The sequence below is a fragment of the Marmota marmota genome, unplaced genomic scaffold (assembly GCF_001458135.2).
Source record: "Marmota marmota marmota unplaced genomic scaffold, marMar, whole genome shotgun sequence".
Classification (NCBI taxonomy): domain Eukaryota; kingdom Metazoa; phylum Chordata; class Mammalia; order Rodentia; family Sciuridae; genus Marmota; species Marmota marmota.
This window is the reverse complement of record NW_025999891.1, coordinates 1,683,279-1,709,523: the sequence shown is the minus strand read 5'-3', so window position 1 is coordinate 1,709,523 and position 26,245 is coordinate 1,683,279. Positions and strand designations below refer to the sequence as shown.

The 26,245-nt window shown below is 44.0% G+C and overlaps 2 protein-coding genes and 1 long non-coding RNA gene across 5 annotated transcripts in view; 1 reads left to right on the top strand and 2 right to left on the bottom strand.

The window, feature by feature from the left end:
• Nucleotides 1–15,841, bottom strand: part of Inpp5k (inositol polyphosphate-5-phosphatase K) — a 21,182-nt gene extending 5,341 nt beyond the window's left edge. The window contains exons 1-7 of one of the 3 annotated variants that reach the window (XM_015501023.2): nucleotides 15,398–15,831; nucleotides 13,465–13,572; nucleotides 13,049–13,157; nucleotides 8,707–8,823; nucleotides 8,209–8,384; nucleotides 7,356–7,467; nucleotides 6,616–6,725 (exon numbers count right to left, since the gene is read on the bottom strand). In XM_015501023.2, the coding sequence (XP_015356509.1) occupies nucleotides 6,616–6,725; nucleotides 7,356–7,467; nucleotides 8,209–8,384; nucleotides 8,707–8,823; nucleotides 13,049–13,157; nucleotides 13,465–13,572; nucleotides 15,398–15,450 (785 nt within the window). In that variant the 5' untranslated portion in view covers nucleotides 15,451–15,831. Of the gene's footprint in view, nucleotides 1–6,615; nucleotides 6,726–7,355; nucleotides 7,468–8,208; nucleotides 8,385–8,706; nucleotides 8,824–13,048; nucleotides 13,158–13,464; nucleotides 13,573–15,397 lie in introns of those variants that run through there. The other 2 variants (XM_048793201.1, XM_048793203.1) reach the window with 2 other exon arrangements.
• A 50-nt stretch (nucleotides 15,842–15,891) lies between these two features.
• Nucleotides 15,892–20,578, top strand: LOC107155212. Its single transcript, XR_001505158.2, has 2 exons — nucleotides 15,892–16,028; nucleotides 19,365–20,578. It is a non-coding gene; the product is annotated as an uncharacterized LOC107155212 (long non-coding RNA).
• The window catches only part of Pitpna (phosphatidylinositol transfer protein alpha), a 38,684-nt gene continuing 29,607 nt past the window's right edge, over nucleotides 17,169–26,245 (bottom strand). Inside the window, exons 11-12 of the mRNA XM_015501025.1 lie at nucleotides 20,845–20,913; nucleotides 17,169–19,778 (exon numbers count right to left, since the gene is read on the bottom strand). Coding sequence (XP_015356511.1) covers nucleotides 20,869–20,913 — 45 coding nt within the window. The 3' untranslated portion in view covers nucleotides 17,169–19,778; nucleotides 20,845–20,868. The remainder of the gene's footprint in view (nucleotides 19,779–20,844; nucleotides 20,914–26,245) is intronic.

Below are 26,245 nucleotides of genomic sequence, written 5' to 3'. Positions count from 1 at the left end.
AAAAAAAAAAAAAAAAAAAAAAAAAAAAAAAAAATTAAGTCAATAGAGAGACCTACTACTCTTCACTTATCAGTCCCTGAGAAACATGCCCTGACACAAAGTACTTTCCTCCCCTAGGTAACTGAAGTCAAAGATGGTCTCTGAGCCCTTACTCAGCCCAGCCCAAGCAACTACTCAGTTGTTTGCTAAGGCCAGTTGAGCCCCCAAGCCCTGATCTACAAATGGAGACCTTGATTCCAGAAATGTTTTGGGGGTAGGAAAGGAGAGAGATAGCTATATCTGGGTACCTCCCCTTTAGTGGATAATCATTTTTCTTGAATAAAAACCCTAGAGTAGTAGAGCCTGATCAGATGACTCCCTACTTTTAACACCTTTAAAAAACTGGTGGTGGCACATGACTGTAATCCCAGCTACTCAGGAGTCTAAGACAGATGATCACAAGTTCAAGACCAGTCTCAGCAACTTAGTGAGATCCTGTGGTCAAATAATATAAAAAGGACTTGGGTAAAGCTCAATACTAAAGCCTGTCATGTGGAAGGTCCTGGGCTTAATCCCCAGTACTATAAAGACCTTTAAGGAGTCTTCATTGCCTCTAGAATAAAGTATCCAAGTTGGTCCTTCAATGGGCTCAGGAGATTGACTTCGCCTGTACTACCTCGTCTCCCACTTTCCCTACACACATTCTACCCTGGCAACTCTCTCAAGCCTCTGGACCTTTGTGCTCATTTTTTTCCTACCTGGTATACCCTTCTTCACAAGGGAGAGTCCCAATTTCAACACTGCCTGTGATAAACTACCCCGACCTCACTTTCTGCATCCAAAGTATTTTATGCCAGTACTTACACAAGTACATTATATTGTAATTTTCTGTTTTCTAGTCAGCACATGACTTAGAGTGTTAACTCTAAAAACAAGGACTTGCTCTTAGAGCCTCCCGTGTATCTTCAGCATTAGTATAGACCCTGGCACATGGGTACTCATTGATTGTGCAACTGCAAAATGACAAATTCAATTTCTCTCCTTGAAATACTTATCCACATTCAAGGCCCTGAGTTTGGTCCTTCCTTGGCTCTGAAAAAAAAAAAAAAATACACCCATCTAATCTTTATTTTTGGCAGTGCTGGGCAATGCAGACACTCCATCACTGAGCCACATCCCCAGCTCTATCCATCCAATCTTAATGTATAAAGTCCCATATATTCATAATCACTTCAAAACACTATTTTTGTATCTTGCTTTATTCAATTACTTTTTTGGGGGGGCGGGGGCAGTACTGGGGATTGAATCCAGGAATGTTTTACCACTGAGCTATATTATCCAGCTTCTTTTACTTTAAGACAGGGCCTCACTAAGTTGCCCAGTCTGACTTCAAATGTGTGATCCCCTTGCCTCAGCTTCCCAAGTTCCTGGGATTACAAGTATGTACTACCATGCCTTCTTGCTCAATTACTATTTTAATATTTGCGTGTTTGGTACTGGGGATTAAATCTAGAGCCTTGTGCATGATAGGCAACGCTAGACCACTGAGCCACATCCCCAGCTTTTTATTTTGAGAGAGTACTCATTGATTGTACAACTTCAAAACGACAAAATGCTCAGGCTAGCCCTGAACTTGTGATCTTCCTGCCTTAGCTTCCCCATTGGTAGAAATACATTTGTACACTACCAAAATCAGATCAATTATTATTAAAAATAAACATTTCCAGGGCTGGGAATATAGCTCAGTTGGTATAGTGCTTGCCTCTCATGCACAAGCCCTGGGTTCAATCCCTAGCACCAAAAAATAAATAAATAAATAAATAAAAATTAAAAAAAATTTCCAGTCATGTAAGCAGCAATAGTCTTCCAGCAATTGAGGAGGATAGCATCATGGTGAACTCAAGACTCCAGAATCAGACAAGCAATAGGAGAGTTCTATGCTGGTTATTCAGAGTTATGTGCCCTTAGGCAAGTGAATTCACCTCTCTACACCTCAGTTTCTTCAACTCTAAGATGGAGTGACAACAGAACTTACTTCAAAGACCAATCATGATGATTAGAGATTAAAGCACATTAAGAGAGTGGTCAAGAAGCATTAACTCTGGATAAACCACAGTCTGCGTGTTGGATCTTTGCATCATTTCCAGACTTGGAAGAGTGTTCAGAGGTTACTGAACATTGATTGCATTCCCATTCCAGGGACTAAATGCCTAGCAATGCTTAAAACCCTAGTAATGAACTATACTAATGTACATTCTGTCATTCAAAGCATCCCCACTCTCCAACTTCCCTGTAATGGTTAACAGTCAGATCTGTTGTCCCATTGGGATCTTTCCCAAATTCTGACCACAGCCTGTCTCTCCTGCCTGTCCCTTTTTTTCATGAGCTGGTCCAGGCTCATCATTGGGTACCTGTATTGTTCATTATTTCTGTCAAGATTTACTATATGTCAGGCAACTGAGGGAAATGATACATAGGATTGGCATGAGTTTTCTTTCTTTCCTTCTTTATTATTATTTTCATGGTACTGATGTTTGAATCCAGGGGTACTCTACCACAGAACTACACCCCCAGTCTGTTTTATTTTTTGATCAAGTTAAGTTGCTGATGCTGGCCTTGAACTTGCCATCCTTCTGCATCAGCCTCCTGAGTTGCTTGTATTATAGGTGTATGCCATCACTCCCGGTGAGTTAAAAAAATTTTTTTACGTTTATTTTTTAGTTGTAGTTGGACACAATACCCTTATTTTATTTATTCTTATATGGTGCTGAGAATCAAACCCAGGACCTTGTGTGTGCTAGGCAAGCACTCTACTGCTGAGCCACAACCCCAGCACCCCCATTTTTTTTGGTGGTGCTAGGAATTGAACTGAGAGCCTTGTACATGGTAGGTAAGTACTCTACCACTCAGCCATACCCGCAACCCACATAGATGGCTTTTAAGTGTCTCACTAAACTCTGAGCCATAGTTAACCCATCAGGCACTTAATGTTTCTGGGACCCAAGACTTAATGAGATTTGATCATAATATCTTCTGCTTATTGCCTGTGGAGAGGCTGTCTGTATTAATAACGGCAACTGTAACAAAACCCTAGTGCAATCCCTGACTCTAACAGCATTTCCTGCCTGCCCTGCCCTCAGCTCTTTCACCCTCCTGTAATAGAGCTGATCTCGTTTCTCATTACATCTTGGCTCAGGGACATTGTAGTGGCTTGTCAAAGCTACATATCATGCCCTGCATACAAGTCACCCATAGTCATTTTGTACACCCAGATAGGCCAGGATCTCTGATGAGTCAGTCTCCCCTCAGGCATCTCTTATCAGTGCTGCAGACTTGAGTGCCTGCCCCTCTTCCTACTGTCAACCTTGTTAACTCCTTCAAGGTACTCTCTTTAGCCAGGTACAGTGGTATATGTTAATAATCCCAGTGATTTGAGAGACTAAGGCAGGAGGATTGCAAGTTCAAGTTCAAGTATATGCTAATAATCCCAGTGATTTGAGAGACTAAGGTAGGAGGATTGCAAGTTCAAGGCCAGCATAGACAATTTATTAAGATCTTGTCTCAAAATTAAAAAAAGAAAAAATGGGGGAGGGTTGTGGGGATGTGGCTCCTTGATAGAGCACTTGGTAAAGTAAGACCTGGGTTCCATTCCTAGCACCACAAAAAAAAAAAAAGATATTTTTCTTGACAAATGTGATCAAACCTCACTAGCTACAGCTGCCAGTCTCCTTTGGCATTTCCGTAGAGTTCTAGAAACCTCCTGGCTAACTCCTGGGCTTCATAGCATTTGTCTAGATCTCCCTGATAGACTGATTTAATTACCATGACTTTTCCTTTTGTCCTTTCAAATACATGTTAGGCACTGCCTCATATCAGGGGTATCACAAATCAGATTCACTCTCTGGTCTTTGGGCATTCATAGGAAATAAGAAAAGCAAACTGCATCTTAAATGCACTATTAAGGCTGGGTGTGGTGGCATACCTGTAATCCCAGCAACTGGGGAGGCTGAGGCAGGCAAGAGTTCAAAGCCAGCCTCAGCAAAAGCAAGGTGCTAAGCAACTCAGACCCTGTCTCTAAATAAAATCCAAAACAGGGCTAAGGAGGTGGCTTAGTGGTTGAGTGCCCTGAGTTCAATCCCTGGTACCACCCCCCCCCCAAAAAAAAAAACATTAAAAAAAAAGAATTATGCTAAGGACCAGGTATGGTAGCACACACCTGTAATCCTAGCAGCTGGAGATGTGGCTCAGTGGTTAAGTGCTTCAGGGTTCACTTCCTGATACTCCCCACTGCCCCCACACACCAAAAAAAAAAAAAAAAAAAAGCTAAGGGATGCAGGTAAAGCCATCTTCTTATTTTTTTAATGTTTTTTTAAGTTGTAGATGGACACAATATGCTTCATTATTTATTTATCTATCTATCTATTTATTTATTTATACGTGGTGCTGAGGATCGAACCCAGGGCCTCATGCATGCAAGGCAAGTGCTCTCCACTGCCCCATCTTCTTATTTTTAGATACTAGGAACTGAAACCAGATGGGCTTTTACCACTGAGCCACATCCCCAGCCCTATTTATATTTTATGTATTTATTTATTAGAGACTTGTGATCCTTCTGCCTTAGCCTCCTGAGTTACTGGGATTATAGGCATATGCCTGGCTGGCAAAGCCTTTTGCACAATAACTAGTAAATAGTTAGTGCTTAACAATGTCATTCACAATAAGTAATAAAGTATCTACCTTGTCCTTATTAAGTATTTGCTGTCCTGACTCCACCCTCTCTTTTGCTGTTGCTGATCCTCGAACTGGCTATGCACTTGCTCTGCCAGAGTTATACCCCAGTCCTTAGCTATGAATTCTGAGGTATGAGAGGTTAGAGGAAAGCATTATGGAGTCTAGATATTTAGGTATGAACTGCAGCTCACTCAATAGCTGAGCCACTTGGGGGCTTTTACCATATTTGAACCTATCTACCTTGTCAGATCCTGCCAACTACTGCAGCCCAGACCCAGTCACTTGGTTGTCTCCTATGGTACCCTAGGGGAAGGAGGGAAAGGGGTGCTTGGCCACAGGGCAAGTGAAGTGTTGACTTTCTTTTTTTCTTTACAGTGCTGGGATCAAACCCAGGACTTTGCAAATGGTAGATATGCACCCTACCACTAAGCTGTATCTCTAGCCTGCAAGTGAAGTTTTGAAGTCCAATGGTAGAGGTTCTGACCTCCAAGACCCCAGCCAATTCCACTAAGGCCATACAGCTTCCATTTTGGTTCTCATTTCCAATGGATGGCTGCAGAGAATGGCAGTCTCTTTGAAGCTGTGGTGCTGCCAGTCAGCCAGAGCCTTTTTTCTTTTTTAAATACTTTTTTTAATTGTAGACAGACATAATACCCTCATTTTATTTGTTTTTATTAGGTGCTGAGGATCGAACCCAGACCCTCACCCATACAAGGCAAACGCTCCCCCAACTAAGCCACAACCCCAGCCCAGAGCTGGTACCAATCAATCCCTGGTAAGACTGCCCTCTTACCTCCTTTTCTGCCTGCTCTTTTGTCCAGGCTGGGCTCTGTCTGCAGTGTTCACTGCCTCTTCTTGTGTGATCATGGCCCCACCCCATCTTGCTTCACACTCCTGAAATAGCTCACCCTCTCTCCCTTTCTTGGTGAGAACATTCTGGCTTGGCCATACCACTTCCAGAATCATGCCTGGAGTTCTATCTTTTGCTCTGGTCTGCTGTGGAGATAACCTGTTCACTCCTTAACTTCCAGGAAACTGGGCTGCCCTGCAAGCAACTTCTACCTGCCTCATAAGACACTCCTGCTAAAAGGAATGAAGAAGCTGCTCCAGTGAAACAAATAACCTCAAAGTGTGTAAGGGGTTCTTTTCTTCAAAGAGATAAGTCCATGCCCTAAATTGGGTTAAGGAACTATTTCCAGATTGCTTTTTTGCCCCTCTGACTAATTCTATTTGGTAGTTACCTGGTCCCTTTTCAGTTTCTTAGAAAGGAATTCAGTAAAACTACCACCTGAAGACATGAATCTCAAAATAACAATTGCAGTATACTGTTATAATCCCTATTTTATGGATGACAACACTGAGGCTTAAACCTTTTTAGAGACTTTGACCTTGCTCAAACTCATATCCTGGCAAAGGCGGTACTGTACAGTGCAACACTACATATACTGTTTCTGTATTGTTTCCCATGAAATTCTCCACTGTTTATCTCCTCACATAGGAACTGGCCTGCTCACAGGTTGGGGAAGGAATGCTTAATGCTAGTAACTGGTAATTGGCTGAACCAAGTTTTCTGCAAGCTGTCTGGGGACCAGAAGGCCCTAGAAAGAGAAGGCAAGGACTCCCAGAGTATTGAAATACACTCCCTCCTAAGTCAGGGCAGACTCCACCCTTTCCTCCCACCCTTCCTCCCCGCTCCCCTTGTGAGCACTGGCTTTCCTTCCTGCTCTCCCTGAGGACCATCTGCATCAGCTTCCACTGTCAACAGGCAGTGCCTCATGTGGGAGGTAGGAGGTGTCTCTCCTGAGGTGATGGCTGGGTCTAGTTCTGCTTTCCTAATTCTTCTATTCTGGGCAGCTCCCACAGGCACTGGGACTGTCATAATTTGGGCACCCATTTCCTCCTCACCTGGTGTCATAGTTGTTGGAGTTCCTATCAAACTTGTAGGTGGGTGGGAAGAGCAGAGGGCCCTCCTGGAACTCCCTGAGCAGCGGGTCATGTTTCTTGGCAATGGTGAGCTGCAGATGAAGACACAGTCCTCATCTCTCCACAGTCTTGACCCAGTGGCTCAGCCCCATATTCCATTTTCTCACTGCCCCAGTGGCTACCTCAGTGGCCCACCCCAACACCCAGGGAGCAGGTCAATCCTGACCCCACAGGCCCAGGGGAGGCAGATGCCAGCTATTTCCTAGTCCTTGGACTATAGGAAGCAGGCTTTGAATTACACCTATCTGGAAGTTACTAGTAGGTTTATGTCAGAAGGAAACCTGGGATAGCCATGGTTCCCGAAAGGAGTGATATTGCATCCTCTAGGGGGCAAATAAGGCTGGGGCAAGGAAAGACAACAGGGATATGAGTGGGCTAGGAATGCAAGGACATGCAAGGTGTGTGATTATAGGGCCATGGCAGGCCAAAGGACTTCTGGCTCTCTATTCTAGAGCACATGAGCCTCCTCCAGGCAAAGATTAGGCACTGAAAAGATGGCTGTCCCACCCCAGGTGTGAAGCCCTGCTAGCCAAGACTCACCTCCCCAACTGCTGGCTGTCTACAGAGGGGGGTGGGGGTGGGAGGAGACCACCCCCCAGGGAATCTGAGCAAAGTTCTCTGTAGAGTATATATGGACCTCCACATGGGCTCAGATTAGATACCTGCTCTTTCTCCCACAGGTCACTGTAGCACTGATTTTTTATGGATTGCCGAAGAAAGTGCAACCCAAAATCCTCGATCCGGAAGTTCATGTCTCCGAACCAGAGAATGAGGCTTCAGAAAGAAAGGAGGGCAGCTTGAGGGTTTGAACAAGGTGAGCAAATGGAGAGCAACAGGTGGCATGGGTCTGCTCAATACAAGGGGGTGCTACAGAGTAGAAAGCTTCGGGGGTAAATGAAAAGCCAGATGCTAGATGATCAGGCCAAGACAAAGATATGCGGGGTCAAGCAGGACCTCTTTTTTTCAGGGGCGTTCTACTGCCAAGCTACATACCCAGCCTTTTTTTCAATTTTGAGACAGGGTATTGATAAATTGCTTAGGACCTCACTAAGTTGCTGAGGCTGGCTGTGAATTCGTAATTCTCCTGTCTCAGCCTCTCAGGTGTGTGCCACTAGGCCAAGCTAGTATGAACTATTCTAGATTATCATCATTCAAGCTGAAAAGACCAGTCTAGGGGAGCATATGGCAAATATGGAGCAGACTCTGGCCCTCCCTTCCTCTTCCTCTATTGGCTATCAGGTCAGGCTGAAAAACAGCCCTCCTGGTAACCTCAGGGACCCCAAGCTTCTTGATCTGGGATGTTTAGAAACGTGCAGGGTTTCCAGGCAGAACAGAGGGGCTGAAGGAAGGGGACCTCAGGCAGGCAAAACTGGGTGGGACAGCAGATGAGAAATCAGCAGAAGGGGGAGAGAGGGTGGGAGATAAAGCACTACTGACTGGCTGGGGGTAGATGATGCTAGCCTGGGTTGGTGTAAGGGAGAGGGCAGGGGTGACAGTTTGCAGCTCCAGGCTCACTCATGGTCCAGGATGTTGGGGATTTTATGTCCCTCAAAATTCTGCATCTCTAGGATCCGGTCAAAGTGCTCCAGTCGCTGGTCATTGTTGGCCACATGGGGAGGCAGGTGGCAGTTGATGATGCTGACATAGTAGCCATACAGTTTCAGGCAGATGATGACTCCCCCTTTGTTCCCCTGGTAGGAGAGGTGGAAAGAAGGGTGGGAAGCTACTCTGGGTAGCTTTTCCCATCCTAGACCCAAGGGGAGATAGTCTCACCTCCTCCAGAGGTAGACATGCAGATTCCCAGTGTAATCTCTCCACTCAGAGAGCCCAGTCCACCCAGCCAGGGGTCTTAGAGATGCCCATCCCCTGAGGTATGAGAATGAATATGCAAGGTGCTGGGCTGGATGGGGCACCAGAATTCACCAGGATTCACTTTATTTTCTCTTTCTTCTGTCCAGTTCTAAAGCTCTTAGCTCTCCCAGTTCATGCCTCACATAACAGCTCAGTCCTTACCCAGTACCCGTAAAAGCCAGTAGGAGTGGTTTTTGTAGAGAGGATCTGGATGTAGGGCAAATGTTGATACTTGGCAAACACCAGTAAGAGGAGTCCCTGCATGCGGACATAGGAGATCTGCAGGAGAGGGCAAAGGTCATTTATTAAACTACACACACCAAGTTCATCCCTGGCAGACCTGGGGCTAGGGGCTCTAGAAAGCCCCAAGCCCCACACAAAACCCTAACCTGGGGTCTATGGTATGCAAGTTTAAGACTCAGACTTTCACTCCTTTCCATTCTTTCCCCCAGCTACCAAATGGTGCATTCTGGGAGCTGAAGTTTTAGCTTTTGCTCCTGGTCCTGGAGGTGGAAAGGAGAGAAGATAAGGCTGCCAGAGTACCCTACTATCAGGAGGGCACGAATCTTCAGTCCCAGCCCCACACATGCCTAGATAATCCTCTCACTGATGCTGACCTGAGATTCTTTGGGTACCTGGATGTCTCTCATCCTATTTTCTCATTGATAAAGCAAGAATAATATTACATCATAGAAGCTGTGGAGGTCATCTGATAGCTATTCTCTTTTTGTTCAAGAATTTTTAAAAGTAAATGCAGGGAAGGAATATGAGAGATACTTCTAGAGTGCCGGAAACATTTTGTTTTAGGTTTTTTTTTTTATTTTTATTTTTTAACCAGGAGTTGAACCCAGGCATGCTTAACCACTGAGGAACATCCCCAGACCTTTTTATTTTATCTTATTTTAAAATTTTTTATTTGTTTTCATTAGTTATACATGACAGTAAAATACATTTATGCACTTTGATATATCATACATAGAGGGGATATAATTTCTCATTTTCTGAGTATACATATTGTAGAATCATTATTGGCATGCAGTCACACATATACATAAAGTATTAATGTCTGTTTCATTCTACTATCTTTCCTATTCCCACATCCCTTCCCCTCTCCTCCCTTCACTTCCCTTTACCTAATCTAAGGTAACACTATACTAGCCCTTTTTATTTTAAGACAGGATCTCCCTAAGTTCCTTGGACCTTGCCAAGTTGCTGAGGCTGGCTTTGAACTTACGATCCTCCTCCCTCAGCCTCCTGATCCACTGGGGTTACAGGCACGTGCCACCACACCCAGCTAACATTCTGTATTTTGATTTAGCTGATGGTAATACAGGTATGCGTACTCACGTAAAAATTCACCAAAATGTATAATCATTTCTGCACACATTCCTGTACACATTCTCACTCAGTTAAAAAACCCTAAGGAAAGGCTATAAAAAGTAAACTATAGATTGTGTATAGTCAGACATTCATAAAGGTAATGCACAGGGGAGGACAGTAAGTACAGAGGACATGTACTCTCAGGTTGGGGAGAATTACTAACATCTACTGAAGTACTTCATATCTCTTTGCCAACTTTCTAAGTAATCATTGTCCTTGCTTTGCAGATATGGGACTTAGATTCAGAGAAGCTAAGGAACACGCAGGACTTTTCCAGGATTGCCAAAATACCCATCATATGTGGCTGCAGGAGAGGGGTGGGAATGGGTCACTGCCAGTGACCTTCTCTCTTAGGTTCAGGCTGTCTACACCCACCACCCGAGTAGCTGTTTCCGGAGCATGAGGTGCAGAGGCCAAGGAGGAAATCCCCGGGTGGGGAGCGTGTACTGGAGCCTTCCAGGAATTATGAAACTTGATCCCGCAGGCCAGGAGCCCTAACTCAGTGGAGGAGTCAAAGCGGTGGAACCCCCAACTCAGGAGTGAGCAAGAGAGGAATCAGAACCTGAAGCTGCTGCAAATGGAGTATATATGACAATATAAGTAAGGACAGGGGTAGACTATGAGGCGCTGACTCCCAGGGTCAGGACAGCAGCCAAGAAACCGATAAAGATTCAGGAAAGATTCAGCTTCAATCCTAGCCCACAGAGCATGTTTGGCCCACTAAGTTTCACCAAAATGAAGAGGCTACTTTTTGTGAAGAAGCAGCAGGAAGTAGGGGGCAGGGAGGATGGAGTGGGGGCAGGATAGGATCAAACTGGAAGAAAGGGTGGGACCATGGGGAAAAACAGGAGGCTTCTAGAGGAAGTTGCAGTTGGAGGAAATGAAGTAGGAGGAGCTGAAGAAGGGACTGACAGGAGGTGGCTGGGAGCCCTGTAACAGCAAAGGAATTAGTCCCAGGCTTCTCCACCTATGACTGTCAAATCCATACTTGAAGAACAGGCTGCAAACAAGGCTTGCCTGTCTACCTGTATTCATGCCTAGAGGAAGGAGAGGCATCCATTTTGAGTGCCTGCCTTCAGGCTGGCCTCCCAACCTAAGGAGAGCACATGGGTGGAATGGGTTGTATCCCTGCCACAAGCTGAGCTAATTTCCTTGGCTTAATTCCATCATACCAATCCCTTGCCAGTTAGCCAAGGCACAAGGAGGCTTGTAGTCTTGAGAAGGGAGTGGGTAATAAGAGAATGGGTTCTGCCCTCTGTGAGGAGTTGACTCCAAGACTGCAGGAAGAGGTCTCTAGATAGATTTGGAGGGAAGCAAGGGCTAAGTTGCTGGCATTTTCTAGCCTATGCAGGAAGTCTAAGCCTTATAGTCCCTTTTCCTTGAAAGGACACAAACCTTTTCTCTAGCACTCTCAGGCAATTGAGGGTCACAGAATTCATTCATTTTTCTTTCTTTCTTTTGGCAGTAATGGGGACTGAACTCAGAGTTTTGCATATGTGAGGCAAGTGTTCTACCACTTAGCCACATCTCTTCACAGGTAACAAAATTAATTCTGAAAAATGACAGCTACTCAGAGGAGGGAACAGAGAGAATTCTGGCATTTTCAGAAGCTGTGATCTAGGTGCTTTGAAAGGGAACATGTTTCAGGTGTGCAAGGCAGAAATAAGAAGAACAGCAACCTAAAGCCTTCCTATGGATTCTCCCAAAATATACTGGTTTCTTAGATCAAGAGCCTTTTCCCCCACACCTATCTCCCCTCTCTTAATCTGTAGGCCCCTGGGAATCTGACATACATGTCTCTTATAAAATCAGAGGACTCCTTCTGATATTAGTAGGTTAGCCATGGGATACCTGTCAGTCTTAGAGCTCACTAGTATAACAACAAAATGTAGTAGTTAGAACATGGATGATGAAGTTTGGACCTGGATTCAGGTCCCAAATAGCCCATGTGATTCCTTAATTCACTCCTTCCTGTTGTCCTTTGTTCCTCCCTCCCTACCTTCCTGTTCTGTGCTGAAAATTGAACCCAGGGCCTCATACATGCTAGGCAAGCACTCTACTGCCAAGGTATATCCCAATCCCTTTTTTATTTAGAGATAGAGTCTTGCAAGGCTGGCTTTGAACTTGAGATTCTCTTGCCTCAGCCTCCTGAGTAGCTGGGATTACAGGCATGTACCACCTTACCTGGCTAGCCCATGTGATTTCTGCGCTTTAGCTTTATCTGTAAAACAACACCATCTCAAGAGTTGTTCAGATTTTTTTTTTTCCTTTGTGGTGCTGGGGACTGAACCCAGGGCTTTGTGCATGTGAGGCAAGCACTCTACCAACTGAGCTATATCTCCAGCCCAAGTTGTTCAGAGTTTAAAATAAAGTATGTAAAGAGTTTATTTATTTATTTTAAAGAGAGAGAGAGAGAGAGAATTTTAATATTTATTTTTTAGTTTTTGGCAGACACAACATCTTTGTTTGTATGTGGTGCTGAGGATCAAACCTGAGCCACACGCATGCCAGGCGAGCGTGCTACCGCTCGAGCCACATCCCCAGCCCAAGAGTTTATTTATAATGTGCTGAGCACAATGGTGCACACCTGCAATGCCAGTGCCTTGGGAGGCTGGGGCAGGAGCATCACAAGTCCAAGGCCAGCCCTGGCAACTTAACAAGACCCTCAACAACTCAGGGAGACCCTGTCTCAAAATAAAAAGGCCTGGGGATGTAGCTCAGTGATAAAGTCTCCCAGGGTTCAATCATCAATACCAAAAAAAAAAAAAAAAAAAAAAATTCTATAATTACTAGCAATTATTAACTCAGAGATTTTAGTCTGGGAAGTGAGTAGAGTGTGCAAGGGTGGGCACTGAGGTATTAATAAGCCCTGCTGTTCCTCCACTAAGAAATTTCCCAAGGTGACAAATATTTAGGTGTGAAACTAACCTCTGGAGTCCTAGCTTATATCTAGGTATCTTGGAAAGGCAAAGACAGGCAGGAGCCCCAGGGAGTCAGAAGCACAATTTTAATAAATGAGAAAAAGCATGAAAGGTTGAGTAGGTGTAAGAGGAATACATCAGAACATTTGGGGATCAGAGGAGGTGAGACACATTTCTTAATTGCCCATGAACTTGTATGTTACCTTAATGAAGTTGAGAGGGGAAAGTACATCCATGAAGAAACTGCTCCATGGGTCTTCAAAGGCAGTGTCAGAAAGGCGGCTTATGATCCCAGAGTTCATTTCCTGCAAACTGACCATCCCAGGTTAGAAACTCATTCCCTAGCCTGAAGAATACTGCCTCTGTCATAGTCATTCAGTACTGCCCCAGCAGACTTTCAAGTTCTGGGTTCTGATGAGCATGATTTCTCTTTCTCCCAGCTGTCCTGTTACTGATGTTCAACCCTTGGCGATTGCCGACCCCGGATAAGAAACATGAAACTGGCTCCAATGAGGCTTAAAGTTCTTTACCTTTAGATTCCAGAGTAAGGGAGGACAGGTTACAGAAATTCCCCAGAGAGAGAGAGAGGAATGGGTAAAGGAGCCCTGAAGACACCTACCCAATAATATATATGTCCAGATTCATATCTTGTTTGTTCAGCTGAAGCAGGTCACTGAGGTCTAGAGGGGGTGCTGCTGAGGCTACATTCCACGTCACAACATGTACACTGTGGAAGGGATGAAAAGAGAAGTCATGGAGAAATGGGGGTTAAGACCTTGTCAAGATAATGGATGGGGTCTAGGCATGCTAATAGCTGCATCATAATCCATTGCAGTAATAATGGAAAATGTGTTTCTATGTCTTCTGGTGGTAGCAAAATGAACAAAGAACTACATAAGCTCTTCATCTTCATTTTTGTTCCCTGAAGCAGGAATCTCTGCTCTGAACTGGCTCTTCCATACAGGCCCAGAGCTGTGCATACCTAGCAACACTGCCACTGCTAACAGCAGAGATGACAAAGAGAACTCAAAGACTTTTAGTCAGGGGAAGAGATGAGGGGCACTGAATAGCCAGCCATTTATTAATCCATCAGCTCCTTCAGCCATCCATGCTTCAGCAATCATCAATGGCTCAGTCAGCAACTTCCTATCCCCACTCCTCAACCAAGGGGTTCCTAAGATCACCAGGAAAATCCTGGGAGTTCAACTGTACCTGGTGATAAGCCTCATGATTATAAATACAGGGAAATTTAAAAAACAACAGAGATAACACCACATTCCCTTCCTTGCTCCTTCCTAACAAATTCATGGAGCACAACAAATCTTGCCAAGCCCATCAGAGAGCCTAAGGAGAAGCTTCTAAATAACAGGTTTCTCAACATCTCTCTATAAACTACCCTCTCTTGAAAAAGTCATCAGCTGGTTAACATTCTCCATCTCAGCTCCATAAGAATTCCAGGGAAACAAGAGAACTATATCAGTGGCTCTCAAAAACACTACATCCCATCAGAAGCTCAAAGGAGGTAAAGAAATCTCTTAAAGGGAAGTTACAGCAACATTCCAAGGATGCCCAGACTGTGCTAAGTACAGAGCAAGCAGGAACTGCAGACCCTGCAGAGACCAAGAACAGCCACCAAGCCTCCTGTGAATCCCAGGAACACTGTGAGTATGAATACCTTCAGCAGTTAAAGATCTGGAATGGGGGTAGGGGTTAAGAGGGGTAGATGGAAGAGAAAGGCAGGTTGTTCCAAAACATCTGTTCTCCACCAGACCCTGTTCTTAGAACATGACTTGAAGAAATTCTTGGCCAGCTTAAAGCTATGAACATAAAATACAAAACCCTCTATGAAAATAAAATACAAAACCCACATTCTCAAGAACTTTGAGATTATATACTTGAATTGTTTATTATCTCCCCCTGCTGTTCAACAAAGGATTAAGGAAGGCAAAGCCTCCTGTTTTCCCAGGGACTTGTTCTAAGTGGATGAAGAACAAAATTCTTGTCCCCACTCTTGATGATTAGCAGCAAATCCATGCATCGTGACTTACACTACGTGGTGATTAGCTTTGTTCCTCCTGAAAGAGCAAGCATAAGACCAGGCTTCACTTCACTAAAAGATCTTACCTAAATCTGATTTCGGATTTCCGGAGGTCATAATGGGATCAGGCAGATCCCACGGTCTATGTGCTGATGACAAGCAGGATCAAGATTTCTACCCTAGAACTGAGTGGCAAATGCCTTAGTATGTCCTTAATTAGCCCAACACAGCTGTCTGTCTGCTCCAAAAACCAACAGGGCATATGAATGGGAAGCCCCTGCAGGAGCGAGCTCGACCGTCTACGTTGAGAGGACGTGCGAGGCTCGGACCCAATCTATTCCATTGGACACTGGACTAATAGAATTTGAGAGAGCCTCCGAATCAAGCCAGTCGTGTAGCTCTGGCCTCTTCCTTCCTGCTCTGGTTCCATCCCCTAAGCCCGCAGTCCCGATTGGGTTGAAAGCAACAATCCCCTGCCGGAGCGGGCCGACCTGCTCCCTTGCGTCCTTCTCACCTAAGCTTCTCTCTTTTCTTCCCAGGCATCTTCCGCAGGTTCAAGGCCGCCATCCCCACGCTATGACCCGGCGGGCTCGCGTCTCCTTTCCCCAGCAGATCCCAGCCAGGGAAGCCCCTCTAGAGGCTGGTCTTGCTGTCTCCGGGTTGTTTTTCTTCCGGATTCTGACCGTCCGCCTCGGCTTCCGTAGGAGGCGGATCTTAATACGCCAAGGGCTCCGGGTGGTGCGGTCGAGGGAAGAGGCGGGACTCCCCAACAAGCGCGAAATGACCAGAAGCTAAGAAAGGGACTCAGGGGATCCGGGGACGTAAAAGAGGCGTGTCTTGCCTGTCATCATAACTCAACGCAACACTGCCCCGGCAGGCGAGCTGAAGGACCGCAGCCGGGCCGCCGCCGCTCCCAGCCTACCCTGCGCTAGGCCAGCCGGGAACCGCTTCCGGCGGAAGTCGCCCGCACGCCCATGCGAGTTTCCGCGCTCTAACTCTATGCGCTCCGGTCAGGTACGAGGCTTTGCGCTCAGCCCTTGTTGTCCCTCCAGCCTCGCCACACCCAGACACCCAGGGGAAAGACGTGAGTGGGGACACGCAGTAGCCACTGTCCTTCCTGAGACCCGGTTTCTCCCTCACTACAGGTAATTCACTCAGTCCCTAGGCATTTCACTTTGGTCGTGGGCGTCTGCATTTAGTTCTTTTCTGCCGCTTTCAAGTGGCTCTCTTTCTTTTGGTACTGGAGATTTAACCCACAGGCACTTAACTCCCAAGCCCATCCCCAGCCTTTTTTTTTTTTTTTATTGTTTATTTTGAGACAAATCTTGAGACTAATTTGATGCCCTCCTGCCTCGGCCTCCGGAGTCGGTGGAATGAAAGGCGTGCGCCACCGCACCCGTGTGGCTTTTGCTTTTGAACTCATTTTCCCTATTACTAAACATGGGACATTTGGGATTCCTGGACTCTTGAAGATGAGCTATCAATGAATGAAAATAAGCCACTGCTTATAGATTTGGTCTAGATTCAAGACTAAACATGAAATGGAGATTATTTACTTTGCCTAAGAGTCCTAATAATTTCGTTAAAGTCCCTGGTTCTTAATCTTTCTTGGCGGCAGCAGGTAGGAAATGTGTGGGATTCATTTGAGAACCATGCCTTCTCACGGCAAAAAATGCACGCAAGTTTACAAAGGAGCTTCATGAGGCTCACAGACCCTAAAACCAGGGTAAGGACTCCTTCTTTAGCCAGTAAAGTGTGGCCGGTTGTCCACAGTCCCAGGTATTCTAGAAGCTGAGGCAGGAGGGTCGCTTGAGCACAAGGTTTGAGGCCAGCCTTTGGAACACTGAGCACTGACACACACACACACACACACACACACACACTAAAAAAAAAAAAAAACTGGGCTGGGGCTGTACTCAGTAATAGAGAGCTTGGCTAGCGTGAGTGAGGCACTGGGTTCAATTCTCAGCACCACATAAAATAAATAAGTAAAGGTATTGGGAAAAAAAACCAAAAAACAAATATTTTATACCTTAAATGTTTTTGCTTGGTAGGGTAGATAAGAGGGATATGTGAAGAGGAGAGGTAAAAAAAAGCAAAAAAGGAAATACTATCAGTAAAAAACGGCTAAATTACATTCAGATATGCAGTGTTACATAAGTAAATCAACAAGGGCTTGTATTTTTTCCCCAGTCCTGCTCTGGTGAAATGGGGAACATCTGAAAGAGTTTGAAGATATTAGAGTTATATGGACATAAGAAATCAATAAGATGGACTCCAGAAAGCTCTGTCTAGGATTTTATTAGACTGCTTTTTTTTCCCAATATACCTGTATTGGAAGATTGAGACAAAAAGGCACAAACTCACATTAAATAAACAAGGTAATCTAATCAGTTCTACAAAGTGTAGTTTGTAAAAGAAGGAGCACTAGGAACCAACCAAAATAAGTCAGGGAGTCCTGGTATGGACTGTGAAAGGAGAACATGGGAAGATATACACGTGCCCACAATACTGACCCTGTCCCTGACCTCTCTCAATGAGGAGGCCCAGCAGCCCTTGTGTAGAGGCATTGCTGCTTTCATTTGGGACTAAGACCCTGGAAATCTAATGGAAGCAGCTGGTCTGAAGGGACATGGCACAGCGTCAGGTATAATCCCTGGAGCTAAGCCTTTGCTCATCATAAGCCCCTCTGAGTGCTCATCAGTTTTGGGGTGGAGAAGGAAAGAAGGAAGGGGCCACTTAAAAGAAGCCAACACTGTTGCCCAGCAGCAACATCATCCATAGGGATGGATTAGAAAGAGATATCCCTCCTCTTGTTTGTGTGGGCAGGAGCCCCAGATCTAGGCTGATCTTGAGAAATTCCAGCTCAGCTCATTTAGATGCTTTCAAACAGGGCAACAGGTAGAAGTGGGAGAAGCCAGAGAAAAGGCAAACGAAGAGTGAGCCCCCACCAGAGCTGAAGTGATATGTATAGATCTCAAAGAACTGAACAAAGGAGGCTAACATCTGCTGATCCTCACACCACATAAACAACTGTCTACTTAGAGTTTCAGTTTCTCCCAAGAAAACCCACACCTGGACCTCACCTAGTTGATGAATGAAGAAGAAAAATCTTTAAGCACAAATATAATTAATAGCTAATATAGAGCTTGCAGGAAAACATTTAAATTTTTCTCCTGTAGGAATGTCTCTCTTCAACTTTTCCAATCCAATCCAATACATGCTCCTAGCAGTTGAGATGCTGATCACCAGCTGAAATGCCCCAGGTCCATTACCAAAGACCCTACAAGGTGAGGAGATTAATACATAGGAAGGTACCTATAATGAGATATCTCCTGGTCCCAAAGGGACCTCAATGAAGGTCAGAGCTAACCATGCTGAGGGATCCGAATCTGTCTACCCTTGCCCTAGGAGGGCCACAGGGAAGCATCTGTCAGGAGGATATCACAGGTGCAATCTGTGAGACGCTCCATTATTGCACTTAGAAATGAGTAAGGCAAACACACAGACAAAACTTAAGGATAAAATGTCCCTTCCCACTTCTCATTCTAAACAGATTTGGTTTCTCTCATTAGCAGAGGGACCCAGGCTAGTATGGGTTTGGGTCACTGCACACTCAGGCCAACATACTTCACAAGGCTTGGGAAATGTCAGGTGACACCATAGCTATCTCATATTCTCCCATCAAGAAGGCATACTCAGGTTCTGCTGAGTCAAGGAACTGGGAAGCACTCAGCAATTTCTACTTCCCTGGAGCCTGGACTTGTTCACCAGTCTACTTTAGTGGAGTTCTTCCACTACGATCAGTGCTTGCTTCTGATTGTCCAGGACAGAATTCAGCAGGGCAGGACAAGCTGAGTTCATGATTCCCAAATTCTTTTCCAGTGATTGGAGACAAGAGGGTACATGTTCTGCTGGGGGAGGAGGGAATTTTTGCATGCTCATTTTGTGCAGCATGAAAAGATCAGGACTTCTGCATCCTAACCAGCCTCAAAGACAGAGGACAGGGATCAAAGAAAGCATAGAGAAAAGAGGATTATTGCTGAGTGGCAGCACCAGCCCAAAAGGGAAGAGGAGCCTAGAGCTAGCTCCTCAGGGGTCAGATGGATTGGTATCTATGGGGCAGATTCAATTCTAAGGGCCATGCCGGACAATTCCCTCCAGGTGGAAAGGTGACCAGGGTGTCTTATAGGCTCTGCAGAGAAATTCAGACAGAGGGGGCAACAGAAAGACCAAGAAATCACGCTTGTTTGTAAGAACAGTGGCCAGAGATGCAATGACTGGGGCAGGGATTATTCAAATGGGTTAAATTTTCTTTAAACAGAATCTGGGCCTTGGGTACCTCCTTCGTGCTTAGTACATTGTAACAATGGGTAACTGGGAACAGAGGTAAGAGTTATGAAGCCACATTGCTATTCTGTGGAACTAGGTGGGGGAAATAGGGGAGGATACTGTATTTCTAACTCATCTTCTCTCCCCAGGTGAGCATTCAAAATTTCAAGGATCTGCCCAAGAAGCAAAATACCTCAGTTTATCCCAAGGCTGAAAACAAATGAACTTAAATCACCACATCACAAAAGGCAGCTAACTTGAAGACTAAAAATGTCACTTGGAAATTAAGGTGGGGGCATACCCAGAAATGGGGCAGAACACAATGGAGAGAGAGGGAGGAGGTGTAAATACAGCAGCCTATACACCACATATCTCAGAGGAACAGGCTCCCGTAATACCAGACGGTCTATTTGTTCACAATATTAAAGGGCATCTAGAATTAGCTACAGTAAGGAATTGAAAGTTGCCTGAAGAATGGGCACAGAAAGGCTGCGTCCGAAGATGGCCTGTCACTCAGGAGGGTGGAGCTGCTGGGCCTTCCTGTTGACCACTGTCTTGCGAAACTAGAAGAGAAATACAATTATTAAGGAAGCAACAGAGGAAAACAGAAGCACATTGTAAATCATCTTGAATGGAGGAATTTCAAAAGGAGGAAGGATGCTAGTTGTGGGGAGGGGAGTGGGGGAAGAAGGCACTAAGGCCCCAGCAGTGACTAAAAGCTGGCATTGCAGCTATCCTCTTAATCCTACCCTTCTGTCTCCCAGAAACTGCTTTAAGAACATGGGGCAGTGAGTGTAAACAGAGGTTTGCATCACTGCTGGTGAGACTCTGGTGCTCCTTCATTTTTGGGGGCTATAGGACAGCCAGTTTATTTGATTAAGTAATTTTCATTCAGAGCCTAATCTGGGAACAGAATCAAGTTTTTCTTCCTAGGACCAAGACCACTCTAAGCTGCTGAAATAACCTGAATCTGGAGCTAATAAGAGGAAGAAACTTTAGGAAAAGTGACAATGTGAAACAAGGGTCACTCCTATTCCTGTCCCGTGATCTGGGCAGAAACTCTCCTAGCATATGAAATGCTAACTCTATTGAAGACAGCTATTTAGTATGGGACAGGGGGATATAAAATAGGCAACAAAATGCCAGATACAGAGATGAATGCTAAAAGAAGCTGTCTGGCCAACAAATTGTCCAAGGAAATTGAACAGGGCAGGGATGTGAGAACTAGAAAGTCTGGCATGAATATTACAGGAAAGTCCCCCAACATGCCACCTTCAACTATGGCTCAAGTTGCAATAGGGGAAAGTGAATGATGAATTTCATTCATTATTGTGAATTATAAACTTTGCTTCTGTGTCCACAACCCTCTACCCTTCTTGTTACCACCCTGTTAACATCTATCTAGGTGAGTCTTTGTAAAATATGTCCCTTAAGTGTCCTAACAACATAAAATCCCTTTCATTACAACACAAAAGCTTGCCATTTACCATGACAGTCATTATCATTACTAAAATAAAGGATGAGGAATGAAGTAAGTTTTCTCACTCCATAGTGAGTTGATGAGGTTGTAAGGACCCAAACTAATTGCAGCTTCTATGACAAGCCCAGTGAAAAATATAAAGTACATACAGTGCAGAAGGGGGAGGGGTGGCTTTAGTCATCTGCTGTCATTCCTTTCACTGGGTCCTTTTGTCTCATCTGGAACAGAAAAAGCAACAAAAATTAAAGGCTGATGTAACTCCACCATAAATATGTACTGCCAAGAGATAGGGTAGAGCATTTTTAATGCACAAAGCAAAAACTGGAATGGCAGAATTCTGCATATATATAGCCAAAACTATATCATTTATAAGCTCTGTTGTTGGTCTCACCATTCATAACAACTTAGTAATTTGCTAATGCAAAGCCAGGTTCTATTTTCTCACTGCCTTTATTTATTTATGTATATATATGTTAACAGGGATTGAACCCAGGGACATTTTTACAGTGAGCTATATCCCCATCCCTTTTTATTTATTATTTTGAGATGGTCTTATTAAGTTGCTGAGGCCAACCTTGAACTTGTGATCCTCCTGCCTTAGTCTCCCCAAACCCAGGGCTTGCAGGTGTGTGCCATCATGCCCAGCTTTCACTGTCTTTAATAAGATGCAACTTTCTATCAGGGAACATGACGGCTTCCCCCACTTTCAGAGATGAGTTTCGTCCTCCACCGAGGGTACCACTGAAATAATTCAGGGTTTTATTTTTACAGTAAATGTCCTAAGAATGGTTATTTCCTGCTTCCTGGGGCCTAAATGACATGAGAAATTAACCAGATATTTTGCTATTCCTCAGTCACAGCCATGATAGGCTTTACATACAGTTGAAGAACATGAAAACAGAAATACCTGGAACAGAAAAAGCAACAAAAATTGAAATCCTTTTTTTTTTTGTTAGCAGTGGTGTCCACTAGGAAATGAGGCCCATTGAACCAATGGGATTTTATTATTATTATTTGTAAATGGACACAATACCTTTATTTTATTTGTTTTTATTTTTATGTGGTGCCAGGGATTGAACCCAGTGCCTCACACATGCTAGGCAAGCGCTCTACTACTGGGTCACAATGCCAACCCGGACCAATTGGATTTTTATTTTTTGGTGGTACTGAGGATTGAATTCAGGGGCCACTGAGGTTATGTCCCCAGCCATTTATTGTTTTTTTTTTTTTTTTACTTTGAAACAGGGTTTCACCAAGTTGCCCAGGCAGGTCTTCTGCTTCAGCCTCCCAAATCACTGGCATTACAGGCATGTGCCACATGCCTTACAGAAAACCATACTAGATACAGGAGCATCGCAGATTCAAAGCCAGCCTCAGCAGGTTAGCAAGGCCCTCAGCAACTTAGCAAGACTCTGTCCCCCAAAATAAAAAGGGCCAGGTGTGGTGGTGCATGCCTGTAATCCCAGTGGTTCAGGAGGCTGAGGCAGGAGGATCTCATGTTCAAAGCCAGCTTCAGCAACTGCGAAGCGCTAAGCAACTCAGTGAGACCCTGTCTCTAAATAAGATACAAAATAGGGCTGGGGATGTGGCTCAGTGGTCTAGTGTCCCTGAGTTCAGTCCCCAGTACAAATAAATAAATAAATAAGGTCTGAGGATGTGGCTCAATGGTTAGGGCCAGGTACTTAAATAAATTCAATATAGGGTAATGATAGAGCAGCATATTTTGCTGTCATAAACATGTACATAAAGAAATTTTGAGGGATAATATATGCTGGAGAGGATGTGGAAAAAAAGAAACACTAATTTAAAGTTGGTGAAATTTTCAACCACTATGGAAATCAGTATAGAGGTTCCTCAAAAGATTAGGAATGGGCTGGGGGTGTGGATCAGTGGAGCACTTGCCTAGCATGCATGAGGCACTAGGTCAATCCCCTGCACCACATTTAACAAAAAAAAGGGCGGGGGGTGATGGGGATGTGGCTCAGAGGTAGAACGCTCACCTTGCTCATGTGTGGCCCTGGGTTCAATTCTCAGCACCACATACAAATAAATAAATAAAATAAAGGTATTGTGTCCAACTACAACTAAAAAAATATTTAAAAAAAGAAAAAAGATTCTCTTAGAACAAAAGCAGAGAGGGAGGAGAAAGTGGGTGAGAAAGAAACTACTCTCTTACAAGCACATATTTCATGGGCATAGAAATAATTTTTCAGGGCAAAAACTAATCTCTTGATCCTTTTTTTTCCCCTCATATTGTTGGGCCTCACCCAAGAATGGTGAGCCTGCCCCTTCCAGGGACTAGATTTACCACAGTGGTGACTGTGGCCTTATGGTGTCCCTTCAAAACAAAAAAAAACCAATGAACTAGACAATTATTCATTGGTTTAAAGAATAACTCATAATTCCTACTACAAACTTGCAGTTAATCATGAAATACTGAATACCTGTATTTATCCCTCCCCAAAACCCTACTACGATGGAGAAAAGAAATTAAAACAAAAAGATAAAACCACAAAAACAACAGCAGAGGCAACAACAGCAAATAAGAGATGGTAACATTCTGAAGATGGAAAAAGGATGGATGAGTAGTAACTAATTCACAGAGTAGCAGAGGCTGACACCTAAGTATCCTTGAGGACAGGGAGCCAAGAAGGAACCTATTAGTTTATGCTGCAGGTTCTCCAAAGGTCCAGGTGTACTTTCTCCTTACTCTCCAGGTCAAGCAACCACCCCACTTTAGGCCACATCAAAAGACAGGAAGTTCACTCGAGATGCAAAGGGAAGCCTAGACTTGGGACCCCAATTCAGTAAGGGGCAAAGTAGGCATGGTGCAGAAAATGAGGGGATTAAATTAAGGCCAATGGTGATACAGTGAATCTGCCAGGACCCTTTCCCAGTTTGGTTCCCAAAATGTTGGCTACCTAACTACCCCTATACAAGAGACTGGGGCTGAGTGTGGTGGTGTATGCCTGTAATCCCAGTGGCTCAGGAGGCTGAGGCAAGAGGATCGTGAGTTCAAAGCCAGCCTCAGCAAAAGTGAGGTGATAAGCAACTCAGTGAGACCCTGTCTCTAAATAAAATACAGAATGGGGCTGGGGATGTGGCTCAGTGGTCGAGTGCCTGTGAGTTTAATCCCCGGTACCAGAAAAAAACAGAGAGACTGGGGAGTCATCTCTAAGCAAAACGCAGTCCCTCAAAAGACTCCCCATTGTAACTACCTGACTATCCCTACAAGGAAGCCCTCTCATTGGTTTGATGAAAGCCCCTAACATTAAAAAAAAAAAAAAAACAGTCCAAGGGGCTGGGGATGTGGCTCAAGCGGTAGCACGCTCGCCTGGCATGTGTGCGGCCCGGATTCGATCCTCAGCACCACATACAAAAAAGATGTTGTGTCCACCGAAAACTAAAAAATAAATATTAAAAAAACTCTCTCAAAAAAAAAAACAAAAAACAGTCCAAGCAAACTGACAAAAGAACTCAGAGGAAACAGAATATTCAGGGAGCAGAGAGAAACCTCAAAAAACAAAAATGAAAAAAAAAAAATCCTATGGCTTTAGAAACCGTAGCTTTAGAAAAGGAAGATAGTGCATGTAAGGAAAAAAAGGAAGATGCATTTTTTAAAAAAACAGAACAAGAAATTTGAAGTTTTTTTTCCTTTTGTTACTGGGAATTGAACCGAGCATCCTGCATATGCTAGACAAATGCTCTACCATTGAGCTACAGCCCCAATCCCTTTTTATTTTTTGGATATATTTTAGATAATTATCTATCCATTTTTATTATTATTTTCCTTTCCTGCATTGTAGTAGGGTTTTGGGAAGGAATAAATACAGGTATTCAGTCTTTCCTGATTAAAATTGCTCACACTGGCCTTGCCTCAGCCTCCCAAGCTTATGCCACCATGCTAGCTTAAAATTTTTTAAAATTCACCAGGCACAGTGATGCACACTAATCCCAGTGAATGAGGATGATGAGGCAGGAGGATCACAAGTTTGAGGCTGGCCTCAGCAATTTAGTGAGGCCTAAACAACTTACCAAGACCTTGTCTCAAAATAGCAAAAAAAAAAAAAAATTTTTAACTCAACAGATGATAAGTTAACAATTGGAAAAAGTCTTCCAGAGGGTAAACAAAAAAAGAGAAAGAGAGAGAGAAATAAGAAGAGTAGAGAGTTTCCCGGTGTGGTGGTGCACGCCTGTAATCCCAGTGACTCTTGAGGCTGAGGCAGGAAGATTACAAATTCAAGGCAAGCCCCTGAACTTAGAAACTTAGCAAGACCCTACCTCAAGATAAAAAAGAAAAAAGACTGGGGATGTAGCTCAGTGGTAAAATGTCTGTCTGTGTTCAATCCCCAGAACCAAACAATTGGGAAGGCTAAATTCTGACTAATAAAAATTCCAGAATGAGAACAAAGAAAAAGAGGGGAGGAAAATATCAAATAAATAATACAATAACATTTTCCTGAACCAGAAATCGTTGAATTCAAAGACTAATAGAGCAGAATGAATGAGAATGGACCAATACCAATAGCAGCCACATTATCATGCACTGCATCTCCCACTAACCACACCAAGCCAGCCACAGAAAGACTCAAAAACAAAGCTTGTCTTTATATGTTTATATCATTGAGTTAACAAAAAGAAAGAAGACAGTTATTAATTTTATTAAAAAAATTATCCAAGGAATGAATGAAAATCTAAGTAGACTACAGGCTTCAGTTGGGAAAAAAAATGGCAAAGTCATAATATAAGCAGTGAATAATGAATTAACCAAAACTTGTGATATTGAACGGTGGCAAGGGGAAGTATTTGAGTGATGAGTGGCATAACAGGGTGAAATCTCCCATAAGGAAGAAGGCAACAGTTAAAGTTCAGAAATTAAGAATTAAACCAAGCGCAGTGGTGCACGCCTATAATCCCAGCAGTTTGGTAGGCTGAAACAGGAGAATTGCGAGTTCAAAGCCAATTTCAGCAACTACAAGGCACTAAGCAACTCAGTGAGACCCTGCCCCGAAATAAAATAGGGAAATAAAATGCAAAATAGGGCTGGGGATGTGGCTCAGTGGACGAGTGCCCCTGAGTTCAGTCCCTGGTATCAAAAAAAAAAAAGAGCATAAGCATATGATTTAGAAATATGCAATGAACAAAAGAAACAACCATAAGAATTACAAGAGACTACTTTTGTGGAGTGGGGTCCATGTGGAAAGCTGCTTCTTCATCAGCCTGGGATACTACTGAGTCATCCACCCTATCTCCCATACTGGGGGTTAAACCTACTGAAAAACATCCCCTTTTTATTTTGTTTTGAGACAACTTTCATTATGTTGCCCAGGATGGCCCTGAACTTGGAATCTTCCTGCCTCAGTCTGGGATCACAGGTATATGCTACCACAATCAGCCACTATCAGAGTGGGTATAAAAATAAACTTTGAGAAAACAAATATATACATTTTAGTAAGTGTGATGGCTGGGGATCAAACCCAGGGCCTTGTGCATGCTAGCCCAACAAATAGGTTTTTTTTTTTTTTTTTTTTTACCAGGGATTGAACCCAG